Source organism: Vanellus vanellus, assembly GCF_965231255.1.
Source record: "Vanellus vanellus genome assembly, chromosome: 2".
NCBI lineage: Eukaryota > Metazoa > Chordata > Aves > Charadriiformes > Charadriidae > Vanellus > Vanellus vanellus.
The window spans coordinates 105,083,480-105,107,316 of NC_138906.1; the positions used below are offsets into that span (position 1 = coordinate 105,083,480).

A 23,837-nucleotide genomic window follows, 5' to 3' on the forward strand; every position below is an offset into this window, starting at 1 on the left:
TCAAAATGTACTTTTCATCTCGCTATGAATTTGAAATTTGTAGATTTTGTGTGGTTTCTTTTAAATTCATTAGGTATCTTTTGTGAAGACAACCCACCGAAAACCATGAAATCCGTTGAATACAGGGAAACGCCCATTGTTTTTCGTTCTTACTGATGTCCAAAGCGCTTACTTGGTTTGATTACGTTTTAAATCGGCTATTCCCAACCTTCATATGTATTTGGATTTTGCCATTAGAGAAATGACATGCGATGTTCTTTAGATTTTCATTTCACATCCTAAATTAGGCAACAAAACTATGTAATAATGATACTGAAAGGAATCGGAAAAACTATAAACTCAGCACTCCAAAAAATATCTTGATACTATTATTGTCACTAATTCTTACCATCTACTGATTGGGAATTAGAGCTTTAAGTTTATATTTACGCGTATATGCAATCTTTAGTTATAAGCAATCCTCTTGTGGAGGATGAGAACTCTCAGCAAGAGCTTATAATATGCATTTAAAAGTTCTTCTTTGAGTAGGAGTTGCAAGGTGTAACATACCGTGTTTATACCAAGCAAAGTCAGATACATATTTCATGGGATCTCATAATATCACTAAAAAAATCCCTGCTGCTGCTTAACCGCATTTTTTACACTTCTGCATCAAATCTGAAAAAAAAAAAATAATAATTAAGTAGGACACGTAGAATACAGAACTGCAATTCTGTTTATACAAAAATGAATTTAATCCCCCAAATCCTACCACGCCTCAAGTCAGATGTCACAAACCTGGATTATCAGACACGGTGTCCAGCTGTATGAACCAGAAGGGCCCTCTCCATTTATCGAAAACCACAAGCCCCCTCTTCTCTGGCCTCCCGCAGAGCTCCGGTACGGAGAGTCACACCCCGTAACACTCACTAAGTGCCGCAGAAAATTCCAAGAGCCTTGGAATTCCAAAGGCCCTGGCTCAGCCTGCGCCCTCCAAACACCAAAGAGCAAATTACTCAGCGATCTTCACCTCAACTGGAAACACAATCACCTCGCACAAACCCGCAAATGGAGCACCCACTGAATGTCATATGGATTCTTGTTACTGTGTTAGATAAATGGCAATTTTTTTCTCCCCCAACAGCCCTTTCGAAAGCATTAACACGGGCTGTGCCACTACATTGAATTATTTTGATGTGAAAGTACCTGGCTCACAGTGCAATGCCAATGCAGAGCTGCTGTTCAGACTTAAAATCCCCGCCTGGTCTCTTTGCACTGCGTTGAAACTTTGTCTCTTTTCTTCTTTTGGCTGTGGCCAAAATACATAGGGTAGGTGGCACAAGGAAATAACCCAACTTCCCTGTGCATCATCAGAAAGAGCAGCGAAGGATTCCAATGCTGAATCCTTCCCCATTACAGAACAACTGTGGGTATTTTACATGCATTTAAGAGCGTTCTTATTTATGTTATTAACCCCGAAAGCCAGGAATTTCACAGTGAAGTTGCAAACTGCCTCTGCGTCATCAGGTCTCCCAGATACTGCTTAAACTTCCACTACTGGCAACCGTTTTCTAATAATTAAGATTATTCAGCTTAAGGGATCTTTCCTTTTTGGCTTTTTTGAATATACATCAGACTTGACTGAATAGGGATCCTTTACTATAATAAAAAGTTAACTGGGAGAAGTGAAAACCTGAGTGTTCTCATCTGTCTTTTTTTTTTTTTTTGGTTGAAAGACTGTTCATGACTACAAGCGATGCAGTTACTCTAGAAGTCGTAACTTTTTTTCTTTCCTTTTTTTTTTTTTTTTCCTCCTCTTAGAGCACAGAGGCACCTCTGTTTTCAAATTCAGAAACAATACCCGAGGGCTCTGAATTCAAGATTATACTGAATACCTTTCATATAATATATAGATGTGGAAGCCAAACTTGCTTTTTATTGGCAGTGCTCCCGAGCCCGAAATTCATGCAACGTCGCGATAGGCGCGGGGAGCGCTCGCTGCAGCTGTCGGGCAACAGAGACCCATCACGCAAAGACACAACTACAAGTAAATGTCACCCCTTCCCAAAACGCGCTTCTTCTGCTGTATTCCTATTAGATTTTAAGGTTCATGTTTTTTCTGCCCCCCAAGTGCTGAAAGCATATTTAAAGATCAATGGTGACCTCCTGAATGCATCAGTGAAAGGTGCAGATGAGCTCGTTCTAGTGGGAGGTGTCTCTGCCCATGGCAGGGGGGTTGGAACTCGATGATCTTCAAGGTCCCTTCCAACCCAAACCATTCTGTGAGTCTATGATACAAAACCAGTCCAATTATAACACAGCAGCTCAGTAGCCCATCCTAGCAGGCCAAACTAGCTTTCTCTTTCGTTCAGCAAAGCATTGCCCGAATCCATTCAAATTTAACTTTTTACACCTATAGACATCGGTAATTATTCTTCTGAGGGAAACGATTTTCTTAAGTCTCAAATGTGAGCAATCTCAGAAAAACAAAAGCCACTGGACTTTGCCCCCTGCTCCCAGGAGTCCAAAAATTGAAAGAACAAACTACAGGTCGAAGAGTAATTCTAACAATAAATTGAAGGGAAACATGCAACTAACTGTTAGAAATTGAAAATAACGTGGAAGATTGTGACTGCAGACGAAGTTTACTGCTGACAACATGAAAGGAAAGCACTTCATTTGTAACACCGGGAAAACCGTGGTATTAAACTCACAGAACCACCATTAAAAATGGTTTCAGGCTCGCTACGACCTGATAAGCTTTAAAAGGGGACCCAGTGAAAGACCACGCCGACATCTGGCACCACAGACAGAAGAAAGTTTGTATGTACTACATGATAACATTTTCCATAAGCCAAATACACGGAAACAGTTCTTTACGGTGAGGGTGAGAGAGCACTGGCACAGGCTGCCCAGGGAGGTTGTGGAGTCCCCTTCCCTGGAGATTTTCAAGACCCGCCTGGATGCAGTCCTGAGTAACGTGCTCTGGGCAATCCTGCTTTAGCAGGGGAGTTGGGCTAGGTGATCTCTAGAGGTCCCTTCCAACTCTGAAAATTATGTGATTCTGTGAAATTATTAGCGCCTAATAATTGATCAGAACGCTAAGCTCGGGCAACTCAACTTCACCTGAACTGTAAAAACCTATTATCCCACCTTTTCTGGGATAACAGCCTGGCGGAAAGCCACAGCGCAGCACGCACTTATGGGCTACACGCAATTAAATCTGATTTTGACGTTTTCTGCTTCATGTACTGCAACAGTTTCGCAGTTAAGACAGAGACCAGCTCCTGCTGCTAAAGGTGGACACTCTGAACTGCAACACCATGGTATTTATCACGGTGTTCACCCCAAAAATGAGGCGCTCAGCTGGTTCCAGAGGCAAAGCAACGCTTCATTTGAACGTAGATTAGAAAGACAAACGCAGGGCTGAGTAACTTGCTCTGAACACGTGCGGATGCCCTCCTGGCTCCCTCTTCCTAATCACGACAGCAGAGGATGTTTTGGCAACGCTGGAACTAGTGACAAAGCAGAACCTGCTGCAGAAGTATAGGCAGGACTGACTGCCTGACACTACAAGGAATATCACATATCAAATAAAATTCACAAACTCCTGTTTTTTCAACAGTAAATCTCCAAAAAAATGATGCTGATAAATACCAGCTGAACTTCTCTGCATTGGCTCATTTTTTTTTATCCTAAGGAAATTAATTTTCTAAACAATAGATCTGAATTTCATTTCTCCTCAGAACCACATAACTTAAAAGGCCACTCATGAAGATGGATATTTCATTTCATTTTGCACGAGCCAACATGATATAAATCCATTTGATTCACAGAAGATCACAAGACCTGATGCCATTCACTTAAAAAATGAAACTTCCATGTAGCAGCTTTGAGCAGTAACACTAGATGGTTACACGGGACCTTTTATTCAAGAGTCTTACAACATGTAAATCTCAGCACAGCCATTTTCAGTACTAATAGCCTGAGGCCGTCAGAGTCATTCTGAAAGCCTCTGATGTCACAAGACCTCACTCGAAGTGCAAAAAGACTCGTTCAACCTTTTGAAAGTCTGTTCTATAAATATTATTTGTCAAAAATCACCAAACCGCTCATGAGTCAGGAGTTGTGCTCCAACAATCAGACTAAGCTTTTTCCCGGGCAAGTTGATCAATGGTTTTCTATATGTGATGAAAGCAATGTGTATTTTAAAGCAATGTGTATTTTAAATAACTATTCCTACTCTTCCACGGTCAAACGTTCATTGAGATTGTGCTACTAGTGAAATGCTCATGTCCCACTATGGATTTCTATTTCATCTTCAGAAGCCAATGAAAATTTTTAGTATCCACATGATGCTTATAACATCACTGTATTTTCAGGGAATTCATTACAGTAGGAGAGCCATTGTGGCGCTGCTGTTATTTTCATTCTCTCCTACCTTCTCTGTTCCACACTGAACACAGTTCAGCTCTGTAGCACCGAACATGAAGCCTTGTGCCTCTGCATCCGCAGTGATGGGCAGACGCCTGTAATTGGGTCATTCATATGAACGGTTGTTTTTTTAAACTTTGCCACACTGCATGCAGACAGCAGGAACTACATAGAGTTTTTGATACTGTTTTCACTGCAACAGATGCATCACGCTCTAAGTACCAGTCAAAGTATTCACTCTTCACAATGTGTTATTTTTATTTATTTTTACCTTCGCTTACTGGACTGCTCTCTGTATTGCTCAGGAAGCCCTACTGAAAATGGAAAATATTGTGAGTCTTATGTGATCCCCTCATTCTAAAAAAAAACAAAAAACCAAAAAACCAAAAACACACAAAACCCCAAAACAAAACCCCACAAAACAAAAACAAACAAAACCCCCCATTGCTCTTGCAGTTTAGCAGTGTTACGGAGCCTTTGGGAACTGAGAAGTGATACATGACCTATTTCTGCTCTCGCACAGAGAACAACCCAACATATTTTTTTTTCCATTTCAGGTTTCATTTCTAAAATTACATTCTACGATCCTACTTATGAAAGAAGGAAAATGACAAGGTTTCTGTTACCAGAACTTTCCAACAGCAGGATTAATTCCCTACTGGGCTGAAACGTTAAAAACATGTACACCTATATACATATATGCACAACACATATCCATATACATACTCTGTATTTGCCATTGCAATAAAAAAAAAAAGAAAAATAATTCCTTCACAGCACTGACACCTTTAGGTTGCAATCTATAGAGATTTCCAAAGCATTTTTCTCTTCTTCTCATTCCTGGTGGAAATGACTGTTCATCCAGTCGCCGACCCCCTTTCCCTGCCAGCTGACTTGGCCGTTTGCCTGTTCTGCTTTTCAGGATATACACGCAGCCAGGGCTAGCCACCACGTAGGGTCCATCCCCCAGAGATCTCAGCACGGCCGGCCCGGTGACGACAACCCTGTAGTCCACTTCTTCAAGAACATCGTAAGTCCCCTCTCTTCTTGTTCTGCACTAAAATGAAGTATTTTCTTTAGGTTCCATCAGTAACCAAATACTCCCCAATCATTACCCGTCATTTTGAGCCCCGCGAATTGCACTGTGCCTTTGAGCTCGTCATGCCATTCAAACACAAAAATATTTTTTACCTGGAAACACAAATAATACTGGCACGCTACAAAAAAAAAAAAAAAGTGGGTGAACCCTCCATTAGCAGAGTCAAATTTCAACAACCGCTATTACAATGACGCAGCTTCACCATTTATAGGCTTTGTCCTTGCGTCACCAGCACTGGCTGTATTTAGGCATGTCTTCCCTTTAAAAATAGACAAAAATCCGGCATGTTCCAGGCAAAGCCTAAGACAGCAGAGCAGCTTCTCAGTGCAATTACTTTGATAGCACGTAATCCTACTAACTCACAGATAATACGCCAAAGGCTTGACGATTCCCTACATCTAATGTTGCCTTGGTTTTACAACCTTTTTGTTGTTGGTTTTTAGGTCTCGCCCCGTACACCTCCCCCAATGCAAGCAAAGGTAAGCGTTTTCGGGGGCTAAAGCAATGTCCGAGATCTTTTGTGGGCTGAGTTATGCCAATTCAACTGCTAGCCTGATTCATTTTCCTTAACGGCACTAAGTAAAAACCTCAAGTTACCACTGGGAATATTTAAAGCGAGGGGCTAAGACAGAAAAGCCTCAGTTCTCCTCTTTGTGCACGACATGTAACAAATAAAAGCCACTCGCGGGGATTTTTATATTCGATTTATGTTGCGATCGCTTTATGTAACAAACTAATAATAGGTAATGCTTTCAGGCAAGCCTCACCCACCAGGAACTGTCCTTGCATTTACTAAGCCAAAGTGCATGACACTGACATAGCCTGGCTAATGAAGTCAGTTCTTGTAATTATAATAAAAGAACTTTGCCGTTTTTGTTTTATGAAATGACCGCACACAGATTGCCGTTTTCAACTCCTGCCTCGTTACCTGGCCAGTATTTTGTTGTTCCTACTGCATTTTCGTCTTCTCCTGCATAGGGAGCACCCAGATGTTATGTTCCGTAGTGATCATCATGTCATTGTTTCTATTTCTTGCATGTACAGGGAAGAGGATTATCCCTCACCAGATTTAGCTGGGTAGGTGATGAATGTGCTTTCAATAACAGCCATTTGATTTACCAGGCCAAAGCATACACTGCTCCATTGCCTCAAGCTGCTGCAGCAACGTGATAATTTTGGTTTTGTCTCAATTTTGTTATTTTGCTTTTTCCTGTTGCACTTTCCTCCCTCCTCCCACAGCACTTTAAGACGGTAATTTTGTTGCTTGCTTTTATCCAGCAACTTGACAGCCTTGCAGCGATAATTTCTTTGGCTTTAGCGCGAAGGGAGCAAAATCCACTGCATGGCAAAGCTCTCTTCCCTTAAAGACTTCTGGAAGACTCATCTGCTCCATTTTTCTTTTCCCGGGAAGGACAAAAATGGGAGGGCTGGGACGAGGCGGGCGCTTATTGCACAGCTCCCATTGCCCTTATACAGTAAAGTCTGCAAAACTAACACTGTCACTAACTCCAGTATTTTGTCCCACCTTTCCTTGCAACCCCTTCCAGTAAGAAGTGATCTGCCTACAGTTAGACAAGTTCTTCCCACAGTTATCTCACAACTAATTATATTCTGCTTCTTTACCACAGGTTTGATTTTTATGAGATGGACATGTAAATTACTTGCATTTTAAGACAAAATATTAAAGCCTTCAAGCCATTACACATTTCTTTCATTATCAGAAGACGACAAATTAGTTGATGTGTTTGACTAATTGAATTAGAACTCATGAAACAGAAACATTTTAAGTTTTATCATGCAGGTTAACCTTCCGAGTATCCATTTTTTGATTATTAATTCCTTTTTTACAGATTGGTGCTTCCCTCAGAACTGAGCAAATTCAAATAATTTCCTAACATTGTCCTTCATCCTTGTTTATTACATAAAAGATTATTTTATTCCAACACCTCTAATTTTCTCATTTGAGTATTACATTCCAGTGACCACAAACAAAGTTTACAATGTGCATCCGATAATTTGAATGTGATAATTTGCAATATATATGAAACTCTTTCTTTGCAGGGTGGTGAAGGACACAAGCCAGGATACGGAGGAAGCGGAAAATTCTATGAGCATAAATCTGCTCACAAGGGACATAAGGGATCCTATCATGAGGGCCAGGGCACTCTTTCCAAAATCTTTAAACTGGTAAAGTACAATCGAACTTACTATAAATACAAAAAATTGAGTCCAGGAAAGAGAGAAGCCAAACCTCTCCAGAACCTGCCATGTTTGAAACAACCACATTTCCTTAAGGCTTCTGGAAGGATCTAGATTTGCATGGATAAACCAGAAGGTTATCTCATGGCCTAGTAACTACCCACATGATAGGAAAACAAAGGTAAAAATACACACTCAGTTACCACCAGGAAAGAAGGTAAGTCCACAAAGTCCCACAGAGACCCACAGCAGGATCCGTGCCGTTACTGAACTCACAAGTGACTTAGAAGAGGAATGAGGCGACACAGCTTGCTGCTGCTGCTAAATTATTTAGAATAATGCAAATGAAAGCGCACTGATAAGCTGCAGAATGGTAGTAGAGGGCAGTGCCGGACAAATACTTGGTTGAACTGCAATAACAACTTGAACAGTCCCTGCTTGTTCCCACACCAGGTGGGACACCTCACAGTTGAGCAAATTAGAGAACTATGTCATGCGAAAAATAAACATCCAGTCAGATTATCTTTAATCTGGTTCGGTTCACCATTTCGAGTCACTGCACAGCTACGCCAACACAGCTAATAAATGAAAGCAGAACAGGAAAAGTTAGTGGTGAGGACTTTTCACATTCTACGTCAGTAAAAAGACGCATGAGAAGCACACCGTATCCACTGGCAGCTACTTTAACTAAGACTGTTATTTCTCCTCAAAGGTAGTGAAGCATTCACAAGTAACGAATCATCTAGTACACTTTTTGAACATGAAGAACGCAATCAGCAGTAGCCTGAACTTCAAGACAGAAGCTCTGAGATCCCATTGCCAGAGTTGCTCATCTCAGACTTTTACTACTCTTACTCTCCAACAGGAGGTGTAACAGCACCTTCGCCTGTAGCAAAAATACATTTCTATCTCTTACATGGTTTAGGGTACACATCTTAAACTGTAGAGCTGTTCAAAGCTATGCAGCACCAAGTGACAGCTTGCAAACTTCAAGCAGATAGTAGGAACTCTTATGTTGCAATTTAAGAAATGGAATGAGCTCTTCAGAGGCCCAGGTAAAAATCAAACATTTACCTTTTACATCTAATTTTCATGCTGTGCACTTGTAGCTTTTTAGTGGAGTTCAGATACACCAACAATACCATGGCTATATACTGACATTATTTGTAAAATTTCTTTCGAACACCTGAAAAAAATCATGTAATAATCTCTCCCATACTTTAACATTCTCTTTTTTACATAACCATCACAACCATTTTAGTTTGGATTTATATCTATCTGATGATACACATAAGCCAGTTCTACTTTTTAGGTAGCCTTGTCCATGCCATCATAACTTTTGGAAATCGCATCAGAGTTTTTATTCAGGCCCATTTGATTTATACCCATTGTTTATAGCAGGAGGCATTAATAACTATTTCTTTATATAGTTTTGCAGTCTTTTACAATAAAGAAGTTATCCATTCTTTAAGATAACTTTCAAAGAAAAAAAGACAACTACCTAATGAATTACACTAAGTTTTCCTTTCAAACAGTTCAGTAAATCTAAGGAGGGAGCACTGGCAGATGAGAATATAAATAAACAAAATCCCAAAGTACAAAGTAATATGCCTAATTTTTTTGATGTAAACAGTTCAGTCATCAACTAATTACAGTAACAATTACCACACTATCTCACATTTGTGGTCGTTAAGTGTATTGTTCAAGGTTTGCCCAGAAAGTTGCTAAGGCCCCAGGAAAAGATACCAGAGTTGGCCTAATCTTAAATTCCAAAAAAGAAACCAAAATTTCAGCTTGGATCATCTTTGCTGCAAAACTGCTGTAGGGTTTTTCTCAACTGCAGATTTATGAATTGTCACAAGTTTGGTTTTTTTTTTTTTTTTTTTTCCCTAATTTGATGTTTTCTTATTTGTAAAAATAGGCTAGGTTTCAGCCCTTTATCTTTTCTGAGTTTTAATCTTGTATTTGCATCTGAGGTTTCCATACAAGACTGATGTTGATACAATCACACTAATGAGTTACCCTAATAAATATTACAGAATAAAATCATTACATTTCAGTTCTTTCAGATATGAGACTATTACAACTTGTATGCAAGGTTTGGAATTTTTGGCTTTGGTGGTTTTTTTTGAGGGTTTGGTGTTTGGTTTTGGGGTATTTTGTTGTTTGTTTGGTGTTGTTTTGTTTTTTTAGTATAGAGTTCAGGAGTAGCCTTAAAAATGAAAATTTCCAAGATGCCCAAGTAAATACATTGCTTTCATTAGGAAGGCTTGAGTAAGAACATGCACATACAAATAATTCATGAGAAACTGTCTAGCCCTGTATGACAGATTTAACAGGAGTAAATTAATCCTATGTAAAAAAATATGGAAAGCAATCAACTCTTTGAAGGGAAAATTTCAATAATATTCAGCAATGTACTACAGGCCACTGCAAGCCATTTTCACTAGATAATATTTTACATTTTGTGGTACTAGATTGATGTTTTTCAATTTATAGCCCCAAATATACAGTACCTTTTAATTAACTTAACTCCATTCTTCCCTCCACAGGGAGGCTCTGGGTCCCGACCTGGATCGCGGTCTGGTTCACCAGTTGCTAGGCGCTGAAGCTCTGAGATGCCATCCAAGGATCATGTACTCTGCTTCATAATGTAACTGCCTTAAAATTAATAACAACTGCAACAATTACCTAGATAGATGCAATCCATTACTTAATGCCAATTAGGTTCTGCATGCAGTAGATTATACGAACTTCTATTGGCAATCCCTGACCAACAGTTGAATGAAAGGAACACAAAAAGTAGCTTTACTAGATGTTTTCCTTATTTTATGTGAAGTAACAAGATCTCTGACTTTACTCATTCTTCTTCAGGACGCCCTAACTGTATGCTGGACTTCATTATTTCTCCCAAGCACCTAATCTGAGCTCAAGTCTTCTGGTTTCGTTTTAGTGAACATCACAATTACAAATAAAGAGCTAATACCCTGGATACTGAGCACTGCTGTTAATGAATTTGAGACACTGCTGTTAAAAAAAAAAAAAATTCCACCATGTGCAGAAGTTGTAAGGACTGTTTATCCAAATACTTTTTTTGATTTGGTTTTTTTGTTTTGTTTTAATCTTCCTTCTCTCACTCACAGAATAATTTATTTTCATAACAGGATTAGGCAGTCATGGAAAGGTTTACCAAACATTGGGAGTTCAAGGTATGTGAAGTGTGGGAGGGGGCAGATGTTGTAGAATCAATACGATGCTGAGCAATAGTAATAAGGAAATTCTTTCCATACCATGAATTGCTCATTGCATCCAAACCATTAGAATTAAGAGCAGATGAGGGAGAGAAAGAGGATTTCAAATTTGAGTTAGACTAATGTTAAGAAACAAGGGATATTCCCAGAGAAGAAACATCTAAGATTGCACAAGTGACCACTGGACATCACTGGTGCTTCATACAAACTCTGCTGCAGCAGCATTAACTTTGCAGTACAATAAATAAGTAAATAAATATATAAATAAATAAGTCTAATTTCTGAAAGAGAGCCCTTCAGTATTGGTATCTCAGATAGTCCTGCACATCTCGTGTTAGAATTTCAAGTCTTTCTCTTGGTATCGCAGCAGTGTTATATTTGATCAGCTCATCTTTTGCCCGAGTAACATCTGGATGCCTATTAAGGGCAGTGCACCAAAGCAAACTGATAGTAAACTACTGTGAACATTTAACTGTTGTACTGTAGTTGCCTTATAGAAATAAATCATAGATGAAGTAGATTTAGATATTAATTGTTCACAAATTACTAAAATGAATGTGTGGCAACGGTATTCCCAACCACACTTAGAGAAAAGGCTCTTCTGAATTGCACTGTCTTATTACTTAAACTTACTATTTCTTCAAGTTGTCATCTAAGTGTCTAATTAATTATTTATTTATTTTTTTTTTTTTAGTTTTAGCCTATGCATTGTAGACTACAGTTAATGCTTCCCAGGTTGAAACTGCATTCCTAATAAGCGCCCAGTAAAAGTTACCTATAAATATTATCTTAATTGCATTTCACATCTAAATCTACTGTAGATTTAAATCAGTGTCCATTAATATGAAGCAATGAAAGATGTGAGGATAGAAAATACATAGAGACTAAAGAAAACAAAACCACCAAAATTATTAAGCGTACACACACGTATTACATCTTCTATTACCTACATTGGTTGCTATGTGTATTTTTCTATTGTAGCTTCATTCAGATGTATACTCTGCAACATAATAGTTGGTTTAATTTGAATACGTATTGTTCTTATAGGAACACAGCTTTTAAAAATATTCATTATTGAAATAAAGTAATCAACTTGAAACTTGGACCAGTTTTATCTTTTACAACAGAGATCATATATATGAAGTTCCGTGGGTGTTTTTTTTTTTTCTCTCACAATTTATGAATAACGTTCAGATACTAGAAAATGACACTTTGGGACCCAAGACCCAGTTGCCTGCACACAGGCGTCTAGTGATGTTGCTGGTGACTCAGCATGGCCCACAAGGCTGACAATGTGACACAGGTTCATTGGGAGGCCAACGTCTTTGTGGAGTGGCAGCTAAAAGGCCAGGGGGATATTGCAAGGCATAAAATACCTACGTACAGGCAACGAAATCCTGCCCTTCATAAACAAGTACAGCACAAAGCAACTTCTTTGAACAGGGTATATGAAAATCAAGTTGTTTTTTAAAAGCAGCCTTCAAAAATGGGAAAGAATATTTAAGGTAAAAAAAAAAAAAAACAAAACCCAAGAGAAATACATTTATCAAAATACTGCACTGTAGAACTACAGAACTTCTCCGAAGCTTCTTCCTTGTCTTTATCACTCTGCTTTTACTTCAGTCATCTTTTCCAGAGGCTGGAAGTGGCTTTTTTGGTCTCTCAAAAGAGCCTAAAACTTAGACTGAAATTTATTCTTTTAATTACTCACTAGTAGTTTTGCTGAAAAACAGCAGTTTAAATGGCCATGCGACTTGCAAGCAAAGGACTTTGCCTTCGACGAGAATGCACAACCAGCCCTAGGAGCGTGACATTTTTTGTACTGAAGGAATTGACATAAAGCAAAAGAAACACTTGAGCAGACACAACCCAAAAGGCCTGAGGCTAGCGTAAGCCTACCACTGCATCAAACCAGAAAGAACAGAGACATTCCTATGCACTATTCACTTACTGACTATACAATGTGACTCCTCAAACAGGCCTTAGAACAAGAGTTCTTTCTGCTGCTTAAAAAAAATGCATCTACTTCAACATGGCTTTTGAAAATATCAACATACTGGTCACAGCGCCTGTATTTGTACTGAACATCAGACACACTGCTTTGAAAACCTCTGACTCAATCTTACCAAGGAACCTGGGCTATGAAAACCTCTATGTCAGGATACTCAGGAATGGATTCTTGAAGTTCATGGGGGAGGAGGACGATGGGAAGCCAATCAAATACCATTATACAAAAAAGGGTTTTAAAAGTCTATTTACTGTAAGTGACAGGTCTCCAAGTGCTGGAGGAGTAACAAACCGAATTCGGGAAAAACGTCAAGTGACTCCATAAATCACACTGCTTATTTAACAATTCCAAGACTTACAACACACACTCATTGCCTCTAATCAAGATAAAACACTCTGAGAAGTGACCATTTAAAAATGACATCTTTTTACTCATGAGAACAAAAGCAGAGCACTGGAACAGGCTGCCCAGGGAGGTTGTGGAGTCTCCTTCTCTGGAGACATTCAAAACTCGCCTGGACGCCTTCCTGTGCAACCTCATCTAGGTGTTCCTGCTCCGACAGGGGGATTGGACTAGATGATCTTTTGAGGTCCCTTCCAATCCCTAGCATACTGTGATACTGTGAGATCTGCTTTTAGCACATGCTCACCAAGTAACAACCACCACCAATTTTTACTTGCTGGCAAAGCAATCACAGCTACAGCAGACCGAATGCTCTCAAGCAGTCAGGAATCACATTCCCACTATGAAGGATGGATTTGCACCTGGATTTGACCAGCTATAAATTAACTACTGTCAAACTGTATTTGGCAATCTCTGGAAAGCGTCATCCCATACACAGCAAATCAACTCCAACAAACTTTGCTGTGCATTTATACAGTATTCTCTGAAAGAAAAAGAAAAAGGTTTTATATATGGCACATGCAACGTAGCATATTTTAATATATTATTACAGATAAACAGGACGCTATGCCATGGGGCCAGTATGCCTTCAGACAACTGTAAGATATAACGTCTGTCTTAAACAGCTGAAACGTTAATAGGCGGTCTAGAAGGAAAGGCACTGCTGGAAGGAAAGGCACTGCTGGAAGAACTTCACATACATTCTTTACATATAATATTAAGACACGCACTTCTGGTAAACAGAGTTTTTAGAATTTCCTAGAATCCAGAATCAAATTTTTAAAAAATACACGAAACAGAATTTGGAAAAAAGTAATATTATTTGACATGTTTTTGAATTAAATATTCCACATAACAAAAGTGTTATTTTCATGTCACCAACTATATTACTTATATACATATGCCAAAGTTAACAAAAGAATTAAAAGATGCCCTATCAAAACCAACAGTGATTTCTTGCTTCAGCAATCTGAAATAACTAATTTGTATCATAGACAAAGTATAGACAATATTTACAGAAAAGGGCTTTTTGGATCTGAGAGCACTTATCTTTCAGAAGGTAAATTAAAATCCAGCTCTGTATTATAGTACAACAAATCCACCAATGATCTAGAAGTACTTGCGGCAAACCAAAAAGATTAAATTCCTGCAACTGGGGTTAGTATTTACAAAATATACTGATCAGCCACACAGAGGCTCATATAACTTTAAATATATATATATATACATACAAGCACACATATATATATCTATATATATGTAACATATAAATAAAATTCAAAAGAACAAGGTAAAAATAAGAAAAGAGCTTCTGTCTTTGGAATGTCTAAAAGATGACTATGTTTTTACTCCAGTGTTTCTTTGTTACGAATATACTTAACAAGTGGCACCTTTCAATGCATTACTTAGTCAACTAGGTAGTTTTGCTGAAACAATGACTTAAACAACAAATAAAAGTAACATATTTCCAAAATTCACAAAGAAAATAATGAGGAACTTACAGATTTGAAATGGTAACTGTTTACAGCACTGGGGAATACTGTATAATATAGGTGACCTAGTGTGCATCTAACTTTCTCACTACTAACACAAAATTGTATGTTTTCTTCCCAGATTTAGTATATGGCTGTGTTTTCCACAGATACTGAGATATGTACCTGCTGATCCAATACAGCAAACATAAAAGAAGAGGCTGTCATCGGAACCTCTTCCAGTTTGGATTCTCTTTAAATAATTATTTCTGAGTTTAAAACCTCAGACTTTTAATGTAAAAACTAACAACTAAATGCATCTGTGCTTGGAATGGAAATGAACATGCTCCCTCTCAAGAGTTTAACTCAAGAAAAGCCATAAGTTCATGGCATTTTATTTTTTTTTTCAACAAATTCTCAAAATGTACTAAAAAAAAAGCTTGAAACAGAAATACAGCATTTTCCTGTGCCTTGTAAAAAAAAAAAAAAAAAAAACCAAAAAAACCCAAAACAAACCAACCAAAACTATTTTATACTGCATGCATCTACTCTGTAACATTTTGTTTTCAACCTCAATTATTTCTTCAAACACGTAAAAAAGAAAGCTGACTGACAGTTTCATGTTTTTTCCCACAAAGTTATTCTTCACATCCTTTAAAAAGGGGAATCATTCTATTCTGTTAGAGAGTTCCGGTCTATTTTTCAAACAGATATACAGGCTGTGAATTAGAAGATGAAACTGTATACAGTATTACCTGAGTTCATAGATTCACAGACAACTTAGCACAGAATAACTGATGTTGTCCCAATATTCTTCCACAAGCTTAAAAAAAGAATGATTCTTTTAGGTAATTTTTGTCAATAATTAAAAAAAACCTATAATATATTATTCTATTGTTAATATTTTCAATGCTTGAAGCTTTAATTGTAAAATCCATCTTTTACTTTTCTGAAAACTTGTTTAGAGAAATTAGAGTCCCAGAAACATTTTTAGCTTTCAAATTTTAAGGTGTCATCGAAAAACATTGCCTATACTTTGCCATTCATTTGAAGATTCTTGTACCACTTCTTCTAAATTCAAAGCACGACTAATATCTTCCCCTTCTTGTTCTTGATGACTAGCAGGCTCTTGTACAGGACCTACCAAAGTACAAGAGAAAAAGACGAGTGAGTATGATTTGATGTACAGTGTAAGAAAAACGCAAATATAGCACCTGTGACTAAAGGAATCGTGTTGGGAAAAATACTACACAGCTACTTCATATTCTGTAAATTCATTAGACACTCTTTGAAAACTTTAAAAAAAAATCTAACACAATCAAATGTTTTCCTGTAATAGTTTTTGAGCTTTGTATTTCTGTACTACAGAGCTTCACATAAAAAACAAGGAACCATAAGCAGTAACTAATCTCTGTTTCAACCGGCTTTTCGGGTTGCGTGTGCAGCTACTAGCTCATCAAATCTGGTCTTTGGCTATTAGTGCCTACGTCCTCAGTAACTTCAGGGAAGTGTTTTGTGCTTTCCTAGTAAAGCATACGGGTTTCTGCACTCACCATTACTGTCATTATGCTACATACCAGTGTAACCATGAGCCCGTTTCATATGCAGTTTCATATTGCTTTTCTGTGTAAATCCCATTGCACAGTAATCACATTTATAAGGCCTCTCTCCTGTGTGCTTTTTCATATGGACTTGAAGAGCACTCTTCTGGTTAAAAGCCTTTTCACATAGTGTACACTGAAATGGTCGTTCCCCTTACAAAAGAAAAAAAATGTATTTAATAGTTTCTCATTTCAAAGTAAAAATACAGTTCAGAATTCAGTAAAAATCATGAAGATGACCTAGAATTTAAGTAGACAATCTTCTTCCTTGAGACCTTCTCAAAACAGTGCTGTGGCTCCATATCATCAGCACAACATCCCAAATTTAAAGTCAGAATATTTACATAGGTTCTAAGCCACTGATATTGTTATCTTTCCTATCCAATTTTTAATCTAAGTAAATTATTTAATAGATGTGTAAAAAATCATTTTACCAGTTTGACTTTTCCGTACTCAAAGGAACCATCACATTTTTACATTTATGAAAAATGTAGATAAAGCAATATTCTAGAATTAACAAAGCTGATGTCTGTAAGAAACTAGGAAGTTTTAAAAAAAAAAAAAAAAAAAAAAAAAAAAAAAGAGTTCTGGTAATTCTCCGTGGGACCTTTGACCTCCTATGCCAATAGCTACTAGTGCTTCCCATATTTTACCGAAGCAGCCATGTTCTTCCAAATCTGCCAGGATACTACTAATTTCTAAATATAAACCCAAGATAGTTACAAAACTATTTAAAAATTTTCAAATATCTACTTTGCAAAAACAGGCCTTTGTTTCAACACTCAACACTACAGCCTTCAACATCAACACAAGCACGTTGCTGTACGTCATCAAGGACTTTGAAAAGCACTTTCTGAACTTGCAAATATACTTTGCTATTAGTTAGCAGAATAAAGCACAAGCGGAAGTATAAATACTTTTCCACAATTTTCCTTAAAGGACCAATTTCTCTCTTCCTTCATTACCTGTATGTTAGTGTCCCCACATGCCATGTAGCTTCCATGCTAGACACACCGTTGCTCCCATGCTAAATTCAACTTCTCAGACAATCAATAAAAGGTCCCTTAAAGCACAGAAGTGTTGTTTCTACTTTTGTTAACAATTATTTCACTAGCTTGAAGTGAAATCTAGGTTTCCTCAGATACTTTTGACTCCAGGTTTTCTATTCTGTTAAGACGAACAGCCTTTATAGTGTTGTGTAATGGATTTCCACGTGGCTTTTTGGTAGAACTGGAAGCATCTCTCTTCCCTCTAATTTCAGCAACATTCCTCCAAACTGAATGTACAAGATATTTAAAGCTATTCAGAGAAATAATGGTGCTTTCCTTCTGGCCACTGATTCAGTAGGTATTGCCCAGTAGAAATTGTTAAAAATGTTTAATTAAGACAAAAATCACAGAACGCTTTCTCACAGGCAAGGATCATACCTTTAGGAAAGCAAATCAGTTTAGACTTATACTAGCAACAGAAGCTGATATTGGGGAAAGGAGAAAGCTCTGGCTGACTCCACTGAAAGAGTCATCTTATGCTATGGCACATCCAGTCAAATTCCTTGGTCCCCCTCCAGTTTAGTAGCAATACAGATAACTTTCCTCTAACTCTAGCAGCCATGACAGCTCTTTATTGGTAGCAGTGGTATGGAAAAGAGAGAAGTTGTTTAGGAGAACTGACTGTATTTAGAAATCATGTTCTTAAGATACAGAAGGTGAAGGAGAAGACAGCTGGGCTATCCTATGTACAACTTTCAAATCGTAGCAGGGCAGAAGCTGTAACCTGAAGAGCACTTTTATCACAGAAAATGTGTGGTCCCTAGGAGAAGTCAGGATAGTCTTTTTATGGAGTAACAGTTGAAGAAAATAATTAAGTAGAAAAGAACACAACAAATTAAAAGCACTGGCATTAGAAACAGATGAACTGAGTAAGTAGTTCAACAACAAGGAAGCACTGCATACAGCAGTTAGTATCAGCAGTCAAGACTGTCCCTTATTTAACGTCACTGATCACACTCCCTCATTCGCACTTTCTCCTATATGCTTGAAGATTATTATCCAGTGTCTTTACACCACTTTAAACAATGGTTTAAAATATGCTTTTATTAATCTGCTTCAAAGACTGACAAACTTTTAGATACAAGCTCATGCATTGACATCACCATTGCAGTACTGCCAGACACAAAATACGGAGAAGCTTAGACACACCACTAAGCATTACGTTCTGGCTTTAAACAAAACATCACAGTTTCTGAGATTAAGTGCTGTTTCTCATTTTAATTTCTAAGCTCTGAGTTAGAAATTTACTTGGTTTTTTTTAAGCTTAAACTGATGTTTAAATGCAGATACCTGAAACCATGAGCAAGGGCTCCAAATAGAACACCCGTGCGTATTCATGAGAAAACCTTGTGAGATAAAAATAATTTCTGGTGTTACCTGTGTGAATGCGACTATGTCTTTCCAGCTGGCTTGGCTTAGCGAAAGCTTTTTCACAAGTATCACACTTAAACACTCTAGGCTTCTGGGAACTCAGTGAAGGTCCAGCCTGATGGGTTTGCATGTGTTCCTAAGCCGGTACAGAAAAAAAAATGTATTTCAGACCATTTAAAAAAATGTGTTTAACATAGAAATACTTTGAAGACAAAAGCAGGGGATCTTAGACATCAGCAGACAAGCAGGAAGAAGATGGAAACCTGCATTTTCTTTTTTACTTTTAAATGAGATTGGTTTTGTATATCAACTCTTTGTAAGGCTGATGCATCAGTATCTTTACATTGCTGAAAGCCTCTGTCAATAACCGCATTGCTTTCTTTGCATACGTTAGTCCCTTTGCTAATTATCTGAATCAAAATAATAAAAAACAAACAACAAAACAAACAAAACCAGAGGTCTTGAAAGGTTTTGTTCACTTACTAACACAGATTTTGGGCAACTGTGTGTTGTAAGTTAATAGTGGATTTTTTTCCCTCCCCTCAACAGTATCCATCTCTCCCCCTTGACTGATACATAGGTAATCCTACTCGACACCTGAACAAGTATTATTGTAAAACTGTACACACCTCAAAGAGGGAACTATCACAACACACACAGAGCCTCACAATGTTAATGTGCAAACAGAGTAACTTCATAATGAACTCTTAAATTAATTTTTAAAAAAAGACACTAAGGTCCTTAAAGGTATGAGGGTATGACACGTTTTATCTGTACGAAGAAACATTAGTAACAGTTCTAACTTTAGTGTTTGTAGTTTGCTGATGCTGGCCCAGAAGTTTTGCAAATTTCAAGGAGTATCTTATCTATTAACTTTCTCATTTCAATATCTTTATTAATACCAAGATAACATTAAGATTACAAGAGAAAGCAAATATAAACATATTTAATTTAAAAATCTATCAAGAACTGTATGTGAAACAGTACTGCGAGTATTTGTCCACTTCCTAAAACGTGTGTGGATATTCTTTTCTAGTCTATTCATTACCGACTAAAGACTATTAATTAGTTTTTACTACACCTAAACAATAAGCCTTCTTGATGTCTATGAAGTCATTCCTCACTCCATGAACAGAAGCAAATTGTGTCTGCAGAATTTGTTTTCACAGGAAAATCAGCAAGACACTTACAGGGAAGAATATTATCATAGTAATTATAATAATACAGTATTCTAGGGAAATAATAAAAAGGATCCTCAGAAAATCACAGGAGATTCATAAACCACAGCTTAATTAGAGATGAAAAAAATATCTTGCTTTCATCTTGTTCATTATCTCCTGAAGCATGGAAAGGGCAGAAGCAGGCTATAACCTACTCCAGGAAAATTATCTGAAACTGGCTGCTTCTGTCTGTCTACCACAAATAAAAACCCACAAAAAATACAAAACAACAACAAAAAAACCCAAACCCCAGCAACCCCGTGCCCCATTTTCTACTTGAAAGTGAACAGGAGAGCATCCAGATAGTTGCTGTAAAACTTTCCGTCACCTTTCTCTGAAGAAACACTTTGTGATACCACTCTGTTCCACTGATCTGCCAACCCTTACACTTTTCCTGTAAAATATATGCTTTTGAAAATAGTTCATGGGAATACAATGCTCTGAAGTGCAAGCACTTCTATATAGACATACTTAGTATTTCTTTGATTGTTCATATGATGTTTTACAGATTTGTGTAATTCCCATATTTTTCAGATAGAAAGTATCTTCAGGTCCCAAACGAGCATTATCTAATTAGAAAATAAGAATAGGAAACCTTCTTTGAAAGGGCCCTTTAACACCCCATGCATTGGTTCTTCTGCCCCATCTATCTTGAAACATTAATTGTAATCACCTCTAAAAGTGTGGCAATAAAAAGTTTGTTTCATTCCATTGTTTTAATAAGATTACAACCTCCATCTCTTTTCACCTTGGAATGATGTCCGTGCTTTATTTACTATTTACAGTCACCTTGCAGGTATTTCCACTATCTAATGACTTGGAATTGGACAGTTTAGTCATTGCCAATATCTTGAGATTCTCCACTTTGAAGTTGTAAAATCAGGACAGTCAGCAAAATCATAAGGAGATCTCCAGAATACCACCAGTACAAAAGGAAGGCCCTGAGTAAGAGATCATTGAACACTGAACCCTTCCCAAAACTTTAAGCCCAAAGCCATGGTTTCATTTACTTTTGTTGAACTTCCTGTTCAACAGGAAGCTCAGCTGATATTCTGGAACACCTTAATGAAGAAAGGAGTTTGATGAAGAGATGAAGTTTCTTTTAGGACACGATGGCCAAGTAGTAAATGAAATCGTTTTCTTGTCAAAAACATCCTTTCCTCCTCCTCCTCAAGAGAAGTGGAAAATGATGACTTGGAGACTCATTTTTACTTTCATCATCAGAAATCCTAGAGTGGGTTTGTACAGGATACAAAGAAAGCCTTCCCGAAATACAACTTGTCAGCTTTCATAGCCACCAGCTGAACTCGTTAAGATCAGGTTGTTATGCTGGATGAAAGAGAGTAACCATGCTTGCACAGGGTCAGCTGTATCAAACAGCAAATTTCATTTTTGATAAAGTATCCCAAAACTTAGCTGGTCACTCTGGTTTGTATATGTCTATATGGGAAAAGAAACTGTTGGAACTTCCTCATCATCTGGTGAGGTTCACTCTCCAAGGTTTAATTACAAAAACAATGTAACATCAGCCAGTTCTAAGAAAATAAATGGAAGAGAGACTAATATCTGGGGGTTTTGCTATCATTATTTACTGAAAACAATTATCAATACTGTATTTCAATGTTTTGTTTTGTTTTGTTTTCCTGGAAAATTTGTCCTAAACCAGAGGTTAGCAGTTTCATACCACCTCATTTTGCGACAGTTCCCCAAGGACCAATACTCTGGCTGACCCACATGGTCACTCCAATGGGGTGAACCTCACAAATACGGTATATTTCCTTAAAATATGACACTAAAGTGAAAGGAAATCTATTGAAAAAGCTCTCCTAAGAGCTACTTAATATTAAGACATTGCCTTTGTCTCCAGAAATTTCCTGCTATAAATTCTGGGAAGCTGGCAAAATTCTGGGCAACTATAATATATGTTTGCTCTTTTCTTAAAGCACTTCTTCAAATCACTGCCTTTTGGTATCTCTTAGACATAGGATACTAGCCTGGACAGATCGCTTGTCTACTACAGCCCAATATTCCTAATATGATCATTCTATAATCTAATGAAAAACTTAAAAACCACCATCAGGTTGATCATAATCTAGAGAAAACTACATAGAAAATACCACTAGAGAACAGAAATAATGTAAAAATATTTTAAAATGAACGCTTCCTCTGAAGGTACCACTTGTACTCACAAGACAGAGCATCTAAAAATTGAATGGTGGAATGCAAAGCAGAAAGCTTCCTATGATTCCAAAAGCATATCTGGAAATCAGGATTAGCACTTGATGACATACAAAAGCAAATAAAGCAAGTGAAATCTTTTTTCTGTCACCATCACTTGCATGACAGGCATTCACATGTTTTATTCTGCAGTCAATATATGCATTAAAATCCTCTCCATGCTCCAGGAAAGAGTTCTCTATCTTTGTATACAATATCATTTAGTCTCCCTCTCTCAGATGCACACCTCTCACACTGTAAAAGGAAAGGAAAGGTAAAGTGATAATAGGTACCTTTTATTAATATTGCAAAAAGTCCAAAACAAAAGAATGAGTTAACAGAACAATCAACTGTTATTACCAAATACCTTGAGATGTGTTGCCCGCTTAAAAGCTTTATTGCAGACATGGCAAACATGTATTCTTTCTTTGCCATGAACCTCTTTACTATGGTGCATCAACATGGTGGCTGAAGAAAAGGTTTGACTGCACTCAAAACACTGGTGTACGCGACCTTCTTTTTCTGCTTGACTGCTTTTAGTCACATTAGGAGAAACCTCTGTCACCTATAACAATTTACAAAAACACTGTCAAATTCATAGGCACATCCACAACAGTAATTTATTTTTCAAAATCTAGCTCAACGGCACCCATTTTTGGAGAGTACTTGCAAGCAACGTACCAACACAAAGGAAGTAAGTTGTCTGTAAATACGAACTTGTAGTTCATTATTTTTAAGGATGCCACATATACATATTTCAAGAAAACAAAGATTATAATAACTATGAACAAATTCATTTACACACTATAAATAGAATGTGTTTGCATAAATATTTTCCTATACTCAGTTTTATCTTCCTGAGCATCTTACACAATTCTCACTTTTCTCACCAAACAAAATTCAAAGTCAAAAACATTTCAAACAAAAAAGAAAGTATCTCTGATTTTACAGAGAAGAAGAATATTTCCGTTTGTTTAATTTCTTCGTCGGGGACTCTATTTTTGTAAGGAAGTAAAGCTCTGAGCTACCAACACAAAGTTTCATAAATACTGAAATACAAGGAAAAGTTGACAGGATTTGGATAGGGTTTTGCTGCTTGTTCATTTTGGTTTTTTTTTTAATCAATGAAGTTGTTTGGAAAAATTTTGCTTTCCTCAAATAGAGTGACACAAAACTCCTTCAACTTTAAAGATACAAAAGAATCTTAAATACCATAGCTTATGGAAAAAAAATCAATGAACAAAAGGACGTAGAACTCTAAGTGAATTATTCAGGATGAACTACACTTGAAAAGGTACAGAACATAGTAAAATATTATATGTACCAGAAAGCAAAGATACAGTATAAAACATATAAAAAGTAATGATAAAAAAAAAATATTGCTTTGTGATTGTTTCTGACTAGCTGGAACCTCTTGAGAAAAGGCTGAAACGTTGAAATGTCAATCAACGTAGTCATCATCATTAAACACACAACATTACGCGGAATGATAGAACACTAGTTTACATTAGTGTTACATTTGTTACAGTAGTGCT

General features: G+C 37.3%; 2 protein-coding genes across 2 annotated transcripts in view; one reads left to right on the forward strand and one right to left on the reverse strand.

The window, feature by feature from the left end:
• The window catches only part of MBP (myelin basic protein), a 124,152-nt gene extending 111,970 nt beyond the window's left edge, over positions 1 to 12,182 (forward strand). Inside the window, exons 5-9 of the mRNA XM_082479977.1 lie at positions 5,336 to 5,443; positions 5,956 to 5,991; positions 6,557 to 6,589; positions 7,574 to 7,699; positions 10,264 to 12,182. Coding sequence (XP_082336103.1) covers positions 5,336 to 5,443; positions 5,956 to 5,991; positions 6,557 to 6,589; positions 7,574 to 7,699; positions 10,264 to 10,320 — 360 coding nt within the window. The 3' untranslated portion in view covers positions 10,321 to 12,182. The remainder of the gene's footprint in view (positions 1 to 5,335; positions 5,444 to 5,955; positions 5,992 to 6,556; positions 6,590 to 7,573; positions 7,700 to 10,263) is intronic.
• A 2,009-nt stretch (positions 12,183 to 14,191) lies between these two features.
• ZNF236 (zinc finger protein 236) overlaps positions 14,192 to 23,837 on the reverse strand; it is a gene marked incomplete at its 5' end in the record, with an annotated part of 80,509 nt that continues 70,863 nt past the window's right edge. The window contains 4 exons of the mRNA XM_082499209.1: positions 14,192 to 15,984; positions 16,422 to 16,598; positions 18,872 to 19,001; positions 22,670 to 22,867. Of these exons, the coding sequence (XP_082355335.1) occupies positions 15,857 to 15,984; positions 16,422 to 16,598; positions 18,872 to 19,001; positions 22,670 to 22,867 (633 nt within the window). The 3' untranslated portion in view covers positions 14,192 to 15,856. The remainder of the gene's footprint in view (positions 15,985 to 16,421; positions 16,599 to 18,871; positions 19,002 to 22,669; positions 22,868 to 23,837) is intronic.